This window comes from Trachypithecus francoisi, unplaced genomic scaffold, assembly GCF_009764315.1.
Source record: "Trachypithecus francoisi isolate TF-2019V2 unplaced genomic scaffold, Tfra_2.0 Lachesis_group5, whole genome shotgun sequence".
Lineage (NCBI taxonomy): Eukaryota > Metazoa > Chordata > Mammalia > Primates > Cercopithecidae > Trachypithecus > Trachypithecus francoisi.
The window spans coordinates 129,698,321-129,717,763 of NW_022681470.1; the positions used below are offsets into that span (position 1 = coordinate 129,698,321).

Genomic DNA, 19,443 nt, shown 5'->3' on the forward strand with positions numbered 1-19,443 from the left:
TTTACAGGTGTGAGCCACCACGCCCACAAGCCGACTTTAATGTTAAACTGTTGCCAAGGTAATAATTTAGAATTAAGTCTGAAATGTTAGCTCTATCTTTACTTAAAAAAATGATTATAAAGAAGCGTATACTCTCTGGACATTGGACTCCTAGTGAAAGGGGCCTTTGGAGTTGGGTGCTATTTGCAGGAGGACGAAACACCTGCTTTTCTGTCCTTCCAGGCACATAATTCATTTCTCTGGTATATTGCCGAAGGTCAGTTTTTTTGTGTAAAATTGCTGATGGATCATTTGTAAAAACACATTTAAGTTGATTAGTCCTCGAAAAATGATCTTTAAAAAACAATCTTTACAGATACTAGTCCTTGAGCTTTCCTGTGGATCCGATTGCCTTGGGCGAAGGTCTGCAGTTTCACAGGCATGACTCACTACCTTTTATAGGTGAGAACATCACATGGGCCAGGTGGAGGGTCTAGTAGAACTCTGGATTTCTTTTTAAATTTGTATCATACTATTTTGCTAATGGAAACTTGATGAATACTTAAATCCATCTGGCAAGTGAAAAGGGTCCCTTCTGGGAGTATTCGTTTTGTTAGCATTTTTAGTGATTTATTGTTTTGACAGTGTGATATTGGTCCTTGGATGCAAAAATACTCTGGAGACTATTTGGAAATTTCATTTTATAATTAACTAACTGTGTGATAATTGCTGGAGCATAATGTGGCTTTTTTTTCCCCTTTTCATTCTTGGAAGGTTATTTGAGGTGAAAAACTTAGATTCTAATCACAAAGCCTCGTGTTCATGTGGTACCCTGAGTACTTTTGTAAGATACTCACTGTGTTGCTGTGAGTTATCTCTTTTATGGTTTTTTCTTTAAAACAAAACTCTTCTGACTCCCCATAAAGAATAAGTATCTCATTTTGTTATATTAGATTTTGTGCAGTTGGCTGGCAAATTAAATTTAACTTTGAGGGAAAGCACCGTTGACTCATTACATACATTTTGCATCATTGCAGTATAAGGTCTTCCCTATGTGTGTGGGAGAAGTTTCTGATCTAAATGGGCATGTTTCCTATTGCTGGTCTATCTTTTTGCCAAAGCCTTTCTGAATAGACATTCCTTTTTTTTTTTTTTTTTTTTTTGAGACGGAGTCTTGCTCTGCCGCCCAGGCTGGAGTGCAGTGGCCGGATCTCAGCTCACTGCAAGCTCTGCCTCCCGGTTCACGCCATTCTCCTGTCTCAGCCTCCCGAGTAGCTGGGACTACAGGCGCCCGCCTCGTCGCCCGGCTAGTTTTTTGTATTTTTTAGTAGAGACGGGGTTTCACCGTATTAGCCAGGATGGTCTCGATCTCCTGACCTCGTGATCCGCCCGTCTCGGCCTCCCAAAGTGCTGGGATTACAGGCTTGAGCCACCGCGCCCGGCCTCTGAATAGACATTCCTATTCATTTTCTTATTTTCGAGACTTTAGAGAGATTGTTACTTGTTATGTATTCGTGATAAATCATCTGAATCCTGAAAAAAATACTTAAGCCAACAACCCATTTTGTAAAGACACTTGTCTTTGAGCTTTTAAGCTGTCATACTCATTCTTCGTTACAATAGCTGTACAGCCATTGGATGTATCATGTTTTTGACACAGGAGCTAGGGGAAGGATGACCTACTAGTTGCATTTCACATTTTTCCATATTTATATCTTTTTTCAATTTGTGGCATCTTTATTTCATTGTTAGAGTGGTGGTTCTCTAAGATGTTCCAGGTTTTAATTTCATTCACTGTGTGGGCTAAATAAGGAGCTTTCCTGTAGAACCAATTCTACTAAATTCCTGAAAATGTCAATTAAAAATTAGCCAGGCGTGGTGGTGTGTGCTTGTAGCTTCTCAGAAGGCTGAGGCAGGAGGATTGCTTGAACCAGGAGGTCGAGGCTGCAGTGAGTCATGATCATACCACTGCACTCCAGCCTGGGTGACACAGTGAGACCTTGTCCCTGTCCCCACCAAAAAAAAAAAAAAAAAAAAAAGAAAATATGAAGAAAAAAGAAAATGCTTCCAAAAGGTATCCCATCTAGATACCATGCTGGTGAGGGCTTTTGGTCATGTTTAAATGGGAGATAGCTGAACACAGAGCAGGATTTCAATGGGTAGGGAGGCTAGGAAAAGGAGGGGAGTGTCTAATTTGTTGGGAGAAAATCCACTTTTGCATAATAATAGGGGATTTAAGTGTTTTCTTTGGAGTTAATATATATTTCAAGTAGGTAGATAGGTAAGATGTTTGCAAAAGAAATTTTGCTAAGGTTGAGGTTCTGTAGTTGGCAACTCTTGTAACCCTGAAGATCCTGTTCTCTAAAGCCAGGAAAAAGTAGTCTGTTTCCAATTATGTATCACAAAAAATAGTGAAATTAAGCCAAGAAAAATGATCATTTGGGAGTTGGATTGCTTTTTTTGCAGAGGGTAAAGGAGAAAGGACTGTAGACACACATTTTAAAGAATCTGCTAGTTTTTCTGGTGGCTTTCAGATTTTTCTCAAATGCTCTATATTGGAAATTAAGAATAATTTTAGGATTAAAGGCTTTTTCCTCCTTCGGCTTCTTTTTGTTTCTCATAGAGCAAACAGAAGAACATTTAGGCAGTTTTTGCTGACATGAAGGCGTTTGGGTCCAGTGTTTCGGGACCCAGCTTGTGTTTTTGGTAAAGCCTTTTCCTGCCTAAATGGTCCCAGGTTATGGGCCCACAGCATCAAACCTGGTAGTGGTGCTGTGGTTTTTGTTATGTGAATTTTTTTTACCATGCTTTGAACTGAAATGTAGTCCCTGCTGCCCAGCATTATTTTGCTGGAGGAGAAAATTAGGGATATTAGTGCGGGAAAGGTATGGAGGTGCGAAGCCTAGCATTTGGATGATGTGTGGGTGGATATATTGTCCTCAGCACTTGTCAGAAGCCAACTAGCCTTTCCGGATGCCTACTGCTAGTTTCAGGATTAGTGGTCCTGTGAGACCTAGGTGTTAACTAAGAAATCTCCTTTCCACCGCCAGAAGATCACCGCCGGCAGGTCTTAGTTCCTGTTTCTCATACCTTAAACCTCCACAGAGTGTTGAATAAGACTTTCCTGATGTTACATAATCTTTGATAACTCTTGTCACTGAGGCTTGTCACTGAGGCTAATGTGTTTTAGCTCTTGGTGCTTTTCTTCTCACCTCCCGTTTACTCTCCTGCCTGCTGCTGGCTTCCACGCCCACCACACCCCCATGAGGTGCTAGAAGAGGTGCGAAGTGCCGAGTGAAGTGCGGAGTGCAAAGTTGCATTTGCTGCTTTACTTTCCTTTTTCCCCCATTTTTTTTTCTTGGTTTCCCTGAAATGAGTTCTCCTGGTTTTCCTCTTATGTTCCAGATGTCTCTTCAGTCTTCCATTTCGTTCCTTTTCTTTCTTTTTTTTTTTTTTTTTGAGATGGAGTCTCACTCTGTTGCCCAGGCTGGAGTGCATTGGCACGACCTTGGCTCACTGCAATCTCTGCCTCATGGGTTCAAGCAATTCTCCTGCCTTAGCTGCATACTCCCATCCGCCGAGTAGCTGGGATTACAGGCGTGCACCACCACGCCCAGCTACTTTTTGTATTTTTAGTAGAGACAAGGTTTCGCCATGTTGGCCAGGCTGGTCTTGAACTCCTGACCTCAGGTGCTCTACCTGCCTCAGCCTCCCAAAATGCTGGGATTACAGACGTGAGCCACAGTGCCTGGCCCAGTCTTCCTTTTGAATGCTTGATCCCTATGGGTTGACATTTTCCTAGGTTCCATTTTCCTTTCCTCCCCTCTCCTTCCCTCCCTTCCTCTTTTCTTTTTCTTGTCTTTTCAGTCTACATCAAGTTGGCTCATATTTCCCTGCTTCAATATCAACGGCTCCCAGGTTTTTCACACCCATATTTCCAACAGCCTCTCAGACAGTGCCATCTGGTTTTTCTGTAGGTTTTTCTATTACAGTCCAAAATCCACCATATTACTTCTCTGTGGTCCATAGTCTCCACAGTGTCACCTTCTGTATTTCCCATGTCCCTTCTTCTCTGTGGGGGTTCTTGCTTACTCTTCCAGGCTCTCACTGCTGCCAGCTCCTCTGGTGGGGCTTTATGTGGCTCCTCCTGGCAGGTGCTTCTCTTGCTGACTCATGAGAATGTTTTTTCTTCCTTCGGCAGATTCCCCAGAGCAGGATCGAGTCTTACCATCTTGGTATCCTAGGTGTGTAGCATGGGCCTGGTTTATAGATATATTGAAAAATGGAATTCTTCATTTCAGCCCACTTCAATGATGACTTTGGGGAAAGATCAGGCTTACAGTTGATATAAATTATAGCGATAGAAAAGACATAGGAAATCAACTCAGAATCATAGAGTTTAGGGTTAGAGTGGGGTTTAGAATAATCTTCCTTAAGTTTCTCTAAAGATGAGAACAACCAGAGAACAGTGTTCCCCTCCTTGCCCTTCTGCAGCCTGGTTCCCACCCAATAGTCGGAATGTTTGTGATAAACCCTAAGTCAGATTCCTTCATTCCCTTGCTTAAAACCCTCTAGGCTGGGAGCAGTGGCGCACGCCTGTAATCCCAGCACTTTGGGAGGCTGAGGCAGGTGGATTACAAAGTCACGAGTTTGAGACCAGCCTGGCCAGCATGGTGAAACCCCATCTCTACTAAAAATACAAAAAATTAGCCTGGCATGGTGGCACGTGCCTGTAATCCCAGCTACTCAGGAGGCTGAGGCAGGAAAATCTCTTTTTTTTTTTTTTTTTTTTTTTTTGAGGTGGAGTCTCGCTCTGTCGCCCAGGCTGGAGTGCAGTGGCGCAATCTCGGCTCACTGCAAGCTCCGCCTCCCGGGTTCACGCCATTCTCCTGCCTCAGCCTCCCAAGTAGCTGGGACTACAGGCGCCCGCCACCTCGCCCGGCTAGTTTTTTGTATTTTTAGTAGAGACGGGGTTTCACCATGTTAGCCAGGATGGTCTCGATCTCCTGACCTCGTGATCCGCCCGTCTCGGCCTCCCAAAGTGCTGGGATTACAGGCTTGAGCCACCGCGCCCGGCCAGGAGAATCTCTTGAACCCAGAAGGTGGAGGTTGCAGAGAGCCGAGATTGCACCTGCACTCCAGCCTGGTGACAGAGCCAGACTCTGTCTCAAAACAAAACAAAACAAAAAACACTCTACTGTTTATTCTTGTTTTTCTCAGAATAAAAGCCAAAATTCTCACAGTGATCTGTAAAGCCCTGTACAACGAGCCCACCACACTCATGCTGGTGACCCAGTTGACTTCCCTCTTGTGCTCTCTAGGCTGCTTACTCTGCTCCAGCGGCCGCACCTGATTGTTGGCCCCTGAGCATGCCAGATAACGCTCTGTCTCAGGGCCTTTGCACATGCTGTTTCCTTTACTTGGAATGTTTTTCCCCAAATAAGTACAGAATTCGCTTTTGTTAGGTCCTTACTCAAAACAGACAAACCAAACCAAAACCTCACACACATACTTTGTCTCTCCCTTTTCTGCTTTGTTTTCTTAGCATTGGTCTCTATATAATATATAATTATGTATCTTGTTTATAGTCTGTCTCCTCTAGCTAGAATGAAAGCTCCATCAGGGCAGGGATTTTTATGTTTTGTTTTCTGTTGAATACTCACACCTGAAACAGTCCTGGCATGAAGCAGGCACTTGATAAACATTATTAAATTAATAAATGAACGAGAAGCATCATTTTATGACCTTTTTTTTTTTTTTGTGGCAGAGTCTAACTCTGTCACCCAGGCTGGAGTGCAGTGGCACAATCTTGGCTCATTACAACCTCTGCCTCTTGGGTTCAAGCCATTCTCCTGTCTCAGCCTCCCAAGTAGCTGGGATTACAGGCACATGCCACCATGCCCAGCTAAATTTTTTTTGTATTTTTGGTAGAGACGGAGTTTCACCATGTTGGCCAGGCTGGTCTTGAACTCCTGATCTCAAGTGATCCACCTGCCTTGGTCTCCCAAAGTGCTAGGATTACAGGCGCGAGCCACAGCACCCAGTCCATTTTATGGATTTCTTATAGCCCCAGTTATAGGTGCACTCAGGGCATTAAAAAGGGAAAATTGGGCCAGGCATGGTGGCTCAGGCCTGTAATCCCAACACTTTTGGAGACTGAGGACAGGAGTTCGAGACCAGCCTGGCCAACATGGTAAAACCCTGTCTTTACTAAAAAACCCCAAAAATTGGCTGGGCTTGGTGGCAGGCACCTGTAATCCCAGCTACTTGGGAGGCAGAGGCAGGATAACTGCTTGAACCTGGGAGGCAGAGGTTGCAGTGATCTGAGATAGCGCCACTGCACTACAGCCTGGGAAGCAGAGCGAGACTGTGTCTCAAAAATAAAAAAAAATAAAAAAAAGGAAGGGAAAATTGGCCAGGTGTGATGGCTTACCCCTATAATCCCAGTGCTTTAGGAGGCTGAGGCAGGAGGATTATATGAGGCTAAGAATTCATGATTAGCCTGGATAACATAGTGAGACCCCATCTCCATAAAAAAATCTTAAAAAGTCAGCCTGGTGTGGTGGGGCACACCTGTAGTCCCTGCTTACAGACTGTAGTTGAGGTGAGAGAATAGCTTGAGCCAAGGAGTTCGAGGCTGCAGTGAGCTATGATCATGCCACTGCACACCAGCCTGAGTGACAGAGTGAAACCCTATCCCCCTCTCCCACCACCCCCTCAAAAAAAGGGAAAACCATCAGATCTTGGGGAAGGAGAATCTGATTTTTAAAAAGCCTCATTTAAGACTCGTTGGACTAGAACACTGACCTCTTTTTCATTGTCTGACTTGAAGCAGCACCCGTGGGTCCCCCCATCCTTACAAGTGGTTTGGGAAGACTCCCAAACCACTTTTATGTCTAACAGGCATGGGCTTGCTGAGGTTTCTCTCTGCCTGTGGTTTGTCCTTTAACCTAGCAGGCTACAAAGATGAAAAGCAAACACAACATTAAAGAAAAGAGCTAGGGAAGAGGGCAGGGGGAAACAGGGCAGAATTTCCTTGCAGCCCTGACATCTTGCCTTGTTTCTGTGCCCATCCCCTTGTCTGGTCACACAGTCCCTTCCAGAGCTGCCTTGCTTGGGGGCTATGCTCAAGAGTCTTGAGACTTTTAGGCCAGATGACTCTTGAGGAGTTTTGCTTTGATGTTCTAATTTCTTTGAAAATAAATCTTAATTTTAGGCAAAAAGGACATTGGAGAATGGATTATTTAGAATTAAGTTACCATCTTTTGAAGTGAAGTTTTAACCCTTCTCAAGATAAGGGGTTGTCACTGAAATTTCTGCTTGCTTCTGCTGGTGGTGCTAGTGGGAAGTCAGGATTGGCAGGACCCCGTCTTGTGAAACCAATACCTTAAATCCACGGGGCAATAAATTCAGCTCTGAAGAAGTGTCAGACTCTTGTGGGTAGGGATTATGTGGAATGAAGTACATAATTTGTATTAGTGTAATAGTAAAGTTAGAGGAATTTGCCTCCTGCTCTTATTGAGATAACATCGTCATGGTTCCTACAGGGATAGGAAGCCCAGCCAAGAAAGTCAAAGGCTTAGGAGGAAGCTATTGGCCACGTACAAAGCCTGCAGTGTCATTCACCCTGGGATTCAAAGCTATCACATTGAAAATAAATTGTCTGGAATGGAGCTGAGTTATCAGTGAGTAGTTAAAAATAATCATAGCTACCATTTCCTGAATTCTAACAACATACTAGGGAGTAACTGCTTTATTTATTAATTTAATCATCATAACAACCCCATGAAGGAGATAGAATCATTTTCTCTACTTTACAGATCAGGCGTGGAACTTTAAGTAAGTTACCCAAAATTATATTGCTTAGAAAAGTCAGGTGGGGGATTTGAACTCAGGTAGGCTGTGGGGGCCCCACACTTTCCACTATGCTATACTGTAGTCTGCTTCTAGGACAAACCAAGCATGCTCTTACCTCAGGACCTTTGCATTCGCTATTCCCACTGCCTGGGAGGTTTTTCCTATAGATTTTGTTATAGCTTTGTCTCTTACCTCTGTGCTTAAATATTACCTTGTCTGGGAGGCCCTCTTTGACCACCCCTGTCTAAAATGGCATCCCTCCTGTCATCACTCTCTCTCCTTAACCTGCTTTATTTTCCTTTCCTAGGTCTTATCATGCCTTGACATATTATTTATTTGTTGTCTGTCTGTCCCCACCTTTAGAAGGTAAACTATGTGAAAACAGGGGTGTGTTTAATTTGCTGCTATGTGCCCACCTCCCTGAACAGTGCCCAAGACAGGGTGGGTGCTAATAAATGTTTGTTGAGTGAATGAATGAAATCAACTAAAACTGCTGATCAAGGCCTGCCACCCTGGTTTCAGAACAAAATAATTTGTCCCTTGTGTCAGATCTCGTCAGACTACCCACCACCAGAAAGTGAGAGTCCATGCAGGGCCTGGTTGATGTCTACAGTGGCTTGGTAATAGGCACAGTCCCTATCTTTTTTTTTAAGTCAGCTGTTTCTGGAGGATTCCCTGTTTGTAGCGGTTAAGAGCATGGGCGTGGAATTACACAGACCTGGACTTAAGTCCTGGTGCCAGGATTTATAAGCTGGTGACTTCGGGTTGCTTAGCATGTTTTTTTTTTTTTTTTTTTTTTGTGACAGAGCAGAGTCCCACTCTCTGTGTTGCCTAGGCTGGAGTGCAATGGTGCCATTGTAGCTCCCTTGTAGCCTTAAACTTCTGGGCTCAAGTGATCCCCCTGCCTCAGCCTTCCAGGTAGCTAGGGATATAAGCATGCGCCACCATGCCTGGCTAATATTTGTGATTGTATTTATTTGTATTTTTTTTTTTTTTTGAGAAACTCCTGATATTCAAATTATTTTTATTTTTTCTATGTTTCCCAGGCTGGTTGTGAACTCCTGGCTTCAAGTTAGCCTTTGGCCTCTGCCTCCCAAAGTGCTGGGATTATAGGTGTGAGCCCCTGTACCCAGCCTTGCTTAGCATCTTGAAGCCTCACTTTTCTCACTACAAAATGGAGTAAAGGGCATCTTTCTCCTTGGGTTGTTGACAGGATTAAATGAGAAATTGTGATATACATGATAGGTGTTCAATAGGTGATAGCTGAGACATTATATGGGTTCAGAAGAAAGCAGAGATGTCAGCTTCTGACAGGAAGGGGAATAAAGTATAGACACTTGATCAACCACAGAATAATTACAAAGCAGCATGTGGACAAGTCTTGGCTTTGCAACTAAGTAGCTGTGTAAAGCTGGGCCAGTCGTTGAGCCTTTCTAATTTTTGGTTTGCTAATCTGTTAAATTAAAGGGTCGGAGTAGATACTACCTATTTCTAGCATTCCAAGTTGGCTCTGACTAGAAGATAATGTGGAACGAATTATACACAAAATGTTAAGTGACAGAATGTTCACAGTAGGGTGGGATTAATCAGAAGTCCCTTTTAGAATGAGGTGAGGACCATCAGTAGAGTTCGTGGACTTTCAGAAATAGCATAAAAATGGCAGATTGTGATAAAATGGGCAGATCTGACAAAATTCAGGTTTTATGTGTGCTTACATTGTTGGGAAGATACTGCATTTAAATAATTTTTGTTTACATAAGTTATATATTAAAATAGCTAATGTAGTATTAATATTCTATTTATTCTTATGTTGTCAAGTTGAATATTTTTCTTGGTTAACACTTTCCTGTTTTGTGAAGTTACTCCTGCTAGCCTTTACATAATTATGCATTTCAGATTTCTACAAGTGTGTTTGAAGTCTCATTTTCTAGAAGGGATTCAGGATTATTAGTCCATGTAATGACAATTGTAGTATGATATAGAATAGAAGATTTTCTTGTTTAATTTCTTCATATTAGAGATGAAGGAAGTAGGACCTAGAAGGTCTGAGCTGGTAAAACATGCTGATGGGCCGCACTCCTGCCTCCTTTTCCTTTGAGGATGCCTGAGGTTCTTATATACAACTCTTATTTGTTATCGAGAAATGTTCTAATAACTTATCCTGCTGTACTATTTTTTCTGTTTTCTTTGTTTTTGAGACAGAGTCTCGCTCTGTTGCCCAGGCTGGAATGCAGTGGCGTGATCTCAGCTCACTGTAACCTCTACCTGCCGAGTTTAAGTGGTTCTCCTGCTTCAGCCTCCCAAGTAGCTGAGATTACAGGCATATGCCACTACACCTAGCTAATTTTTGCATTTCTTGTAGAGATGTGATTTCACCATGTTGGTCAGGTTGGTCTGGAACTCCTGACCTCAAGTTATCTGCCCACCTTGGCCTAGCCGAGTACTGGGATTGCAGGTGTGAGCTACAACTCCTGGCCTGTATTATTTTTATTGTAGTATGCACAGTAGTATTTTATACCTGTAGTCCACTGTGGTACCTTCATTAGATGCCCACTGTCAGCCAAGTGTAGGTAGACTGTGATCCGCCTTGCTGGAATTAAGACAGTGGGAAAGCATACCTGGAAGGAAATAACTACATAATAATTACAACCTGAAGGGTTGGAGGGTTGGATTGTACTGCGTTCTAGGTGTCCAAGTTTAACTTGGTCCAAGGGAATCAGAGGAGGCTTTCTTAAAGAAGTAAGGCTTATGCTGAGACCTGAAGATGTTAGAAAGTGACCATCCTAGGGACCATGGAGGGATGTTGAGTTCTGATATAGTGAACATCACTTTTGGAAGGTGAGGACTTGGCCGTTTTGTGGGACTGAATTGACGCTAGTGTGGCTGGAGTGTGCAGAAGATGAGCTTGGACTAACTAGACAATGGTTGGTGGCCATGTGAAATTTTGCTGTTTATCTCGACAGCAGTGGGCAACCATTGAAGAGTTTTAATTCTTAGTGTTTCACATGCCTGGGCCGTAAACCACCAGACCCGGCGCACTTTTAAATTTTTTGTAGAGACAGCGTTTCACTATGTTGTCCAGGCTATCGAAAGCTTTTTTCAGTGGCCACGTGTTTGCTGGGGCCTGAGGGAGGATGACTGTTGTCCTGAGAATATTCTGATATGCTGAATTTTGCTTGAATAATTACAGCTTTATGATTTAAACCTTTTTGAGGACAGCTGATTCCTCCCTCTAGGTAGCTTGGCTGGTTTGGTGGCAGTGCCAGATTGAGTTCCATAGCCCCCAGCCAAACCCCTGCGGCTAACTGGGAATCATCAGATAGAATCAAGAAGGACCCTGCAGCCTGATCCCTGTAACTTATACCGGAAATGTTGAGGCAATGGCTTCACCCCCATTTGAACAGTTTGCTACATTTTGAGTATCTTTAGAACCCGTACCTTGTAGGGAATTTGGAATCATTATTTTTTGGTGATGGAGGGAATTTCTGAAATTCTAGATGATAAAGTCTAATCTCCAAAATAATACAAAATTTGCTATAAACAACTTTCTGTTGCCTTGCTACTAGTAGTTTGCTTATTTTCTTTTTGAAAGTCTAGGTATATTTTAACCATAAAAATACCAATGACTATTATTTATTTAAAATAGACTGTGTGGGGCCAGGCGCAGTGGCTCACACCTGTAATCCTAGCACATTGGGAAGCTGAGGTAGGTGGGTCACCTGAGGTCGGGAGTTCGAGACCAGCCTGGCCAACTTGGTGAAACCCTGTCTCTACTAAAAATACAAAAATTAGCCAGGCATGGTGGTGCATGCCTGTAATCTCAGCTACTTGGGAGGCTGAGGCAAGAGAATTGCTTGAACCCAAAGGCAGAGGTTGCAGTGAGCTGAGATTGCGCCGTTGCACTCCAGCCTGGGCGACCGCATGAGACTCCATCTCAAAAAAAAAAAAATAATAATAATAAATAAAATAAAATAAAATAGACTGTGTGGGCCATGTATTGTTTTAGGTACCGTGCCTAATATTCTGTTCTATATATTATAATCAAAATATTGCTACCATTTTACAGATGAGGGAGTGGTAGGGGCTAAATGACTTGTCCAGTGTAACAGCTGGGTAAGCCAGGGTTTGAACCCCCAAATATAGTTCTTTATTAATTGTAGCTTAAAAGCAGACACCCTTATAAATGAAAAGCTACAGAAACCTTTGGATGCAAAAATCTTAAATGTGAAGAGGTGGTTCTTAGAGTGTTGCAAGGGTGGGTGAAAAAGCCATCCTGGTTTGTGAGTTTGAATAAAACATGGTCTTTTCCAATTCTGTGAAACGTATCAACACCCACCCTCCCTTTTTCCTGTATTTTGCTTGGGAGTGAGGTGTGTTGTGCTCGGGATAGATGGAAGGGCTTTTAAGGACGGACTGAAGTTCAGCCCCAAGGAAACCAAGGCTGCTGGGGCCAGATTTGTTGGTCATGCTCCCAGCCAGGAATGAGGGTGGGCCTGCTCTGGACGGACAGCCCACCTTGCCTCTGAAGGCAGCCGGCACAGAACAGGCAGAGTGGAGTCAGGCTTCTCTGCTTTCCTCGTACCCTCTGCGCCTACTGCCTCCCCTGTGCCTACCAGTACGGGTAGTTCCAGAGTAATCTTCCTCCTTTCTTTTCCTGCCACTGGCAGCCACAGAATGTTGGGACTTTAATCTGACACCTCAGGATAATAAATGTCTTTGGTAGAAACAGCTTGCTAATGATAAATGATAGTTTTAATACTGTACATGCACAATCTCATTTGATTCTTGCAACAACCCTGTGACGTAGGTAAATTTCGTCTGTTTCAATCTTTACGAAGGAGGAAACTAAGGCTCCATTCTGATCTAAACCTCCATCCTTTCTTGTCTGACATGCTGTGAGAATCTCAACTGATTGTCCAGGCACTCTGGCCTCACTTCAGTCTGTTCTCTGTACAGTGTGAGGGAAATCTTTAATAATCCCATCTGATCACGCCATTCCCTGTTTAAACCCCTCCTTGAACTTACTCCTCTTCTCTTTCCCTTTTTGCTCTGCAACTCTCCTCCCTCCTGTAATGCTTCCTCTGCCTGCAATATCATTCCTCACCTGACTTTTTAAATCTTTGCTTATCCTCAGGTTGCGGATACTTTTCCTTTAGAGCTCTGATTATATCGTGTAATTATATATTTGTGATTATTGTCTGTTTATCTCACCAGCTTTTAAGCCCACAAGGGCAAAAAACATGTCTCTTTGGCCGTTGCTTAGCAGAGTGAGCAGTAAAGATTTGTTGAAAGGAGAAACTCAGGAAATTAAATGTCTTGCGTGAAGTAGTAAATGATATTTTTACTAGGATATAAGCTCCCTGAGGGCAGGATTTTTGGTGTCTTTTTTCATTGGTATATCCCTGGCATCTTGAACAGTGCCTGGCATATAGTAGTAATATTTATTGAATATCGATTGTGCTTGGATATGATTCCAAAGATTTCTTATCCAAATCTAGGACTTTTTCTCTCTTTGTGCCAAATCTGTTTGAAGATGGGGATTAGTTTAGTTCCGATTCTGAATCATCTCATGGATGTAGCCAGGCCATGTTAGCCATCTAAGGGGAAGCTACTAATTTTTTTTTACTGGCTCTTAGCCTATTGCCAGACATCCATTTTGCCACAGTTTTTCTCTTAGATGCAGCAAGATTTCTCTCCTCACCTTCGGGAATATTGTACCCAACTAGATCCTTTTGAATATCGGTTTAGAACATGATGGTTTTTGTTTTTTTTTTTTTTTTTGAGACGGAGTCTCGCTCTGTCTCCCAGGCTGGAGTGCAGTGGCCGGATCTCAGCTCACTGTAAGCTCCGCCTCCCGGGTTCACTCCATTCTCCTGCCTCAGCCTCCCGAGTAGCTGGGACTACAGGCGCCCGCCACCTCGCCCGGCTAGTTTTTTGTATTTTTTAGTAGAGACGGGTTTTCACAGTGTTAGCCAGGATGGTCTCGATCTCCTGACCTCGTGATCCACCCGTCTCGGCCTCCCAAAGTGCTGGGATTACAGGCTTGAGCCACCGCGCCCGGCCAAGAACATGATGGTTTTAAGGATTCATTTGGATGGGATTTTTTCAGCAAATCCTGGTCTCTGCCTGTGCACTCTTTTGGGTCATGAGGGCATGTGGGGCAGTACGCTTAATGGACTCAGAAATAAACCCAGGGGATCTGTGAAATTAGCAGCGCATTTATTTGTTTTTTTAATTTATTTTTTATTTTCTTAAAAAAACCCATTAAGTCTCCGAATTTTCTTATGTTATTGGTGAATACTAAGTGTTCATCAATTCATCAAAGTTCATCTACCTTTTAAATGGAACATGTTGCTTTGAAATGTGGGCAAAATGACTATTATTCCAAATTGCTCTTTCACGATCTCAGAGTACCCTACTTTTTTTTTTTTTTAATACTTTAAGTTCAAGGGTACATGTACACAATGTGCAGGTTTGTTACATAGGTATACATGTGCCATGTTGGTTTGCTGAACCCATTAACTCATCGTTTACATTAGGTATTTCTACTTTTTTTTTTTTTAAGTGAAAGCAAGTTTATTAAGAATGTAAAGGAATAAAGGAATGGCTACTCCATAGACAGAATCTATATTTCTTTCTTTCTTTCTTTCTTTTTTTTTTAGATGGAGTCTCACTTTGTTGCCCAGGCTGTAGTGCAGTGGCATGATCTCGGCTCACTGCAACCTCCATCTCCTGGGTTCAAGTGATTCTCCTGCCTCAGCCTCCCAAGTAGCTGGGATTACAGGTACGCACCACCGTGCCTGGCTAACTTTTGTATTTTTAGTTGAGCCAGAGTTTTGCTAGGTTGGCCAGGCTGGTCTCGAACTCCTGACCTCAGGTGATCTGCCTAGCTTGGCCTCCCAAAGTGCTGGGATTACAGGCATGAGCCACTGCGCCCGGCCAGAACCCATATTTCTAAAGAAAGCATTTAGTTCATAAAGTCCAGAGATTCTTTGAGGTCAAAAAGTCAGGATTGGGAGTCCCTGGTATTTGCAGTCAGTGCGGTAGAACCTCACAGAAGAAAAGAGGAGTTTATATTTCCTTAGTTTTATCAAAGCTACAACTTTTCGGAAGCCTTCAGTCCATCCAGCATTCTAATTAGGGAACTGATTCCTAAGTCGGGTGTTAAGGCACTGAGGTGTACAAGTTGTGGCCAAAACTGGAGTTCAGCTGAATGAGAATGACACGCTTCCCTTTTGCTTCCCTTCTGCCTTGGGAGCCTTTCACCACACTGGGGAGATTAGACAAAAACCTTCTGCAGTTTATTTTCTTTTTGAACAAGTTACATTATGGAGAGAATTTTAAGCTAAAAGAAGAAAAGCTCCCTTTTTGTTACAAACAGCAGTGTGCAGTTTCAACTTGTCCAGGACTTCCTCAGAGATGTTTTAAGATCCGGTGTAAACTTGCTGTGGTTTGCCTTTGGGCATCAAACTGTTTAGCTTGGCTCTATTATATCCGTAATTGCTGCATTTTAATAATTGCCCAATATTCTTGTCAGCAATTTGCAGCCTATATTTTTAATGGAACCATTTGCCTTTCTTTTCCACAGGTTCGTTCAGACCTAGTTTAAGCCCCTGGATTAACGCAGCACAGACCCTCCGACCCACTGCAGCTGTGGGCAGGGTGACGCAAGCTCATTAAATATTCCCACAAGCCTCGTGCCGCTTACAGTTTATGTGCTTCGTAAAATCCTCTGGGAAGTCATCTTCTTCTGAGATCTCCTTACAGGGTTTTGCTTTATAAAAGTTGTCTTTAACATTTGCTGAAATAGCATATTATTCCAGAGAGGTTTTTCCTTATCAAAATTATTACATAGGCAGGAGGCACTATAGTTCTTGTAAACCAATTCACTAATTTAGAGAATCTAATATTTTGAAGGGAAAAAAATAGACACAGATACTCTTTGTGGTGGTTGAATTTTTAAGTTAACAGAGAAGATTTCCATGTGATCAGAGTTGATGTGGAATTATGGTGACAGAAATGTTGGACTTTGAGGGATAATTAAGTCAGTTTAATGGCTCTCAAATTATCTCTATAATTTAGTCAGCTTTTGAGACAAGCTGTGTCATTGATGACTTATGATTCAACTTGACTGGTAATTTTGTTCTTTTAGTGAGTCCACTCTTCAGCTTATCTCCTTTTGTCTGTTGTAATGTTTATTTTTCACTAAACAAAAGTTTGAACTGGATTTACAGTAGCTAAGACTTACATAAATAACTATACCTTAATTTCTCCACTTTATTGGTATAAATACCTCAAAGAGAATGGACTAGTAGTGATACAGTACAGTAATCGTAGCTAACATTTATTTGGTTGGTTTTTATGTGCTAGGGATTGTTCTAAGCATTGTGTATGTATATTAACTAACTGAACCCTCACAACAGCCTGCCATACATTTCCTACCACAGGGTATGTTCATTCATGAAGAGTAAGTTGCTTAACATTACCGTTGGGGCAGAGTGGATTCACACCCAGGCAGATTTTTTATCTTTATCATAATCCATATGCTATTCATACTAGGATTTTAATCACTATCATATATCAAGATTGAACCATAGTGTCTCCTGCCTATATAATAATTTAGTTTTAAGACATATCTAAGAAATTCTTTTTGAAATTGGAACTTTACTGTTACTATTTCTGGATAGGTAATACTTGCAGATGTTATTAATACAAAACCCAGAAGAGAATTCAGTGAAAAGGCTTCTGCTCCCTCCTACCCCTGTCCTGCAGTCACCCTATTCATAGGCAGTGTCACAGTGGCAAAGAGCCATTTTAAATATCTTTCTCTTTGACAATTGATGCAATAGACTAAGACCATTTAATTACAAACGCATTAAAAAATTTTTTTTTGTACTGTGTCTTCACGCACCCACATTGGCTTTGTGTGAAGGTAGCGGGCAGCTCCTATTGGGTGATATTTCCTGAGTGAGGATAACAAGGCCATAACCCCCAGGTGTGTGAGATGGCTCCTGGAAACTCCACCATTCTGCCTTTTCCAGGACCTGGATCAGGGAAAGTCTTTGCACTTTTACGCGTAACTTTTATTCTTGATGAGAAGGAACCATGCCTGGAGCATAGTAAATGCTCAGTAAATGTTTGTTAATTGAACTTCTGTGAGTTGTGCCAGGCTCAGGGATAGAGGGCTGGAAAAATATACTTGGAGTGTCTAAATCAGTAACCATTAGGGCCATGTGAGGAATATTCAAGTTAGGCAAACCACCACAAAACTCTCATTCAAGACTCTGGATAGGAAAAGATTAGAAAGAACCTTCTAGATCCTCGAGTCCAGTAACCAGATAGTCTCAGATGGGCTGAGAGACAGGGAAGACTTTTCTCCTGTTAAAATGTTGGTGAACAGTTGAAATAAGGACCTTGCCTTTTTACGTTTCTTTATTTTTTTCAGATTGCTTCTCAGTGCAACTTAATTTGATCCTTGTGATAACTCTGTTATTAAAACATTAGATTGAGTCTCTAATCAGAGCTGGTTTTGTTTTCTTGTTGGCACTAGGGTTGCATGTATCAAGTGTCATTGATAACTTTGGTACCACAACTTAACTGGTGATGTTGTATTTCAGGTGCACCTTGATTTTCTTCTGTAGTCCTGAAAATTCTCTATAAAACCAAAGATTTAAAATATCAAAACAGGGCCAGGCGCGGTGGGGCTCACGCCTGTAATCCCAGCAGTTTGGGAGGCCAAGGCGGGCGGATCACAACATCAGGAGTTCAAGACCAGCCTGGCCAACATGGTGAAACCCCATCTCTACTAAAAATACAAAAATTAACCGGGTGTAGCGGCTCATGTCTGTAATCCCAGCTACTTGGGAGGCTGAGGCAGGGAAATCGCTTGAACCCAGGAGACGGAGGTTGCGGTGAGCCAAGACCGTGCCACTGCACTCCAGCCTGGGCAACAGAGCAAGACTCCATCTCAAAAAGAAAACAAAAGTCAGAAACAAATACGTCATTTGCAAAACTATTTGCTATAAAAATCTTTATTAGGTAGTCACTACCCTCAGTCTAGTTTGCTTGAGTGCTATTTGGCATCTTTTAAGATAAATTTCTTATATTATGCTTTTCAGAAATTCTCCATTTAACTTTAGTGTCTGTTTGTGAAGTTTCTTCATTAAGTTTGCTTATTGAAATTTGTTTTACAGGCAGTTTGAAAATTGCAAGGAGGGACTTTTAAGACTACTTCTGATTTGCGGAGATTGTGCTCTGAGCAGGCTGAAGTGACTGGATGAGACACACTGTTGGAGAAATAAAAATGACTTCCCATTATGTGATCGCCGTCTTTGCCCTGATGAGTTCCTGTTTAGCCACTGCAGGTAAGTTGCATAATATAAATTGCATGTTTGTTATATTTTTGGATACATTTTGTTCCAGTCTCTTTAGTTGAGAAGAATTTAGCCCATGTGGTGTTCTTGCAGAACTTGAATATTTATGTTCTTTCGGGAAATAAAATATTTGACTACTATGTAGGTACATAATACATTGGTCTGTGCTATATTTTACTAGGTTGGTTTTGGCATTGTCATGTTAGTGATGCAGATACCTAGCTAACCTTGGTGGAGGAAGGAAGAGAACAAATACGCTGATGAATAATCCCACTTAATTTTGTTACATGCATAGATTGTTTATATGTATATATTTTGAGATGAAGTCTCACTCTGTTACCCAGGCTGGAGTGCAGAGGCATAATCATGGCTTACTGTAGGCTTGACCTCCTGGGCTTAAGCGATCCTCCCACCTCAGCCTCCTAACTAGTTGGGACTACAGGTGTGTGCCACCATGCCCAGCTAATGTTTTATTTTTGTCTCCCTATGTTGCTCAGGCTAGTTTCAAACTCCTGAGCTCAAGTGATCCTCTCTTCTTGACCTCCTAGCGTGCTGGCATTACAGATGTGTGCCTGACCTGTATTTACATTTTTGTCCCTGAATAAGGATTTCAAGAAAGCATTTTTGTCCTTTTCTTTATTAGCAAATGAATAGATCTTCTAGATTGAGGTGACACTCTTGACGTAGGCTGCTTGGGAGGTATTTAGTTTTGCCTATTTCACGTATTTCAATATGTAACTTTTTTTTTTTTTTTTTTTTGAGACAGAGTCTTGCTCTGTCGCCCAGGCTGGAGTGCAGTGGCCGGATCTCAGCTCACTGCAACCTCCTCCTCTTGGGTTCAAGCAGTTCTCGTGCCTCAGCCTCCCAAGTAGCTGGGACTGCAGATGCCCACCACCTCTGCCTCCGGGGTTCAAGCGATTCTCCTGCCTCAGCCTCCCGAGTAGCTGGGACTACAGGCGTGCGCCACCTCGCCTGGCTAATTTTTTGTATTTTTAGTAGAGACGAGGTTTCACCATGTTAGTCAGGCTGGTCTCAATCTCCTGACCTCATGATCTGCCTACCTCAGCCTCCCAAAGTGCTGAGATTACAGGTGTGAGCCACCTCCCCCGGCCATAAATATCTTGAAAGAAAGTTGCTAGGCCTTTTTTGTTGTCATTGTTTTTTGAATGCCAGTTTATGAATTTGAACTGCCCATTCTCTATATTTGTCTATCAGCAGTTTCATTTTGTCTCAT

At 42.4% G+C, this 19,443-nt stretch overlaps 1 protein-coding gene across 2 annotated transcripts in view; it reads left to right on the forward strand.

Moving 5' to 3' along the window:
- The window catches only part of TGFBR3 (transforming growth factor beta receptor 3), a 208,589-nt gene that overhangs the window by 8,004 nt on the left and 181,142 nt on the right, over nucleotides 1-19,443 (forward strand). For both annotated transcript variants that reach the window (XM_033199805.1, XM_033199806.1), the window contains exon 2: nucleotides 18,030-18,200. In XM_033199805.1, the coding sequence (XP_033055696.1) occupies nucleotides 18,113-18,200 (88 nt within the window). In that variant the 5' untranslated portion in view covers nucleotides 18,030-18,112. The remainder of the gene's footprint in view (nucleotides 1-18,029; nucleotides 18,201-19,443) is intronic.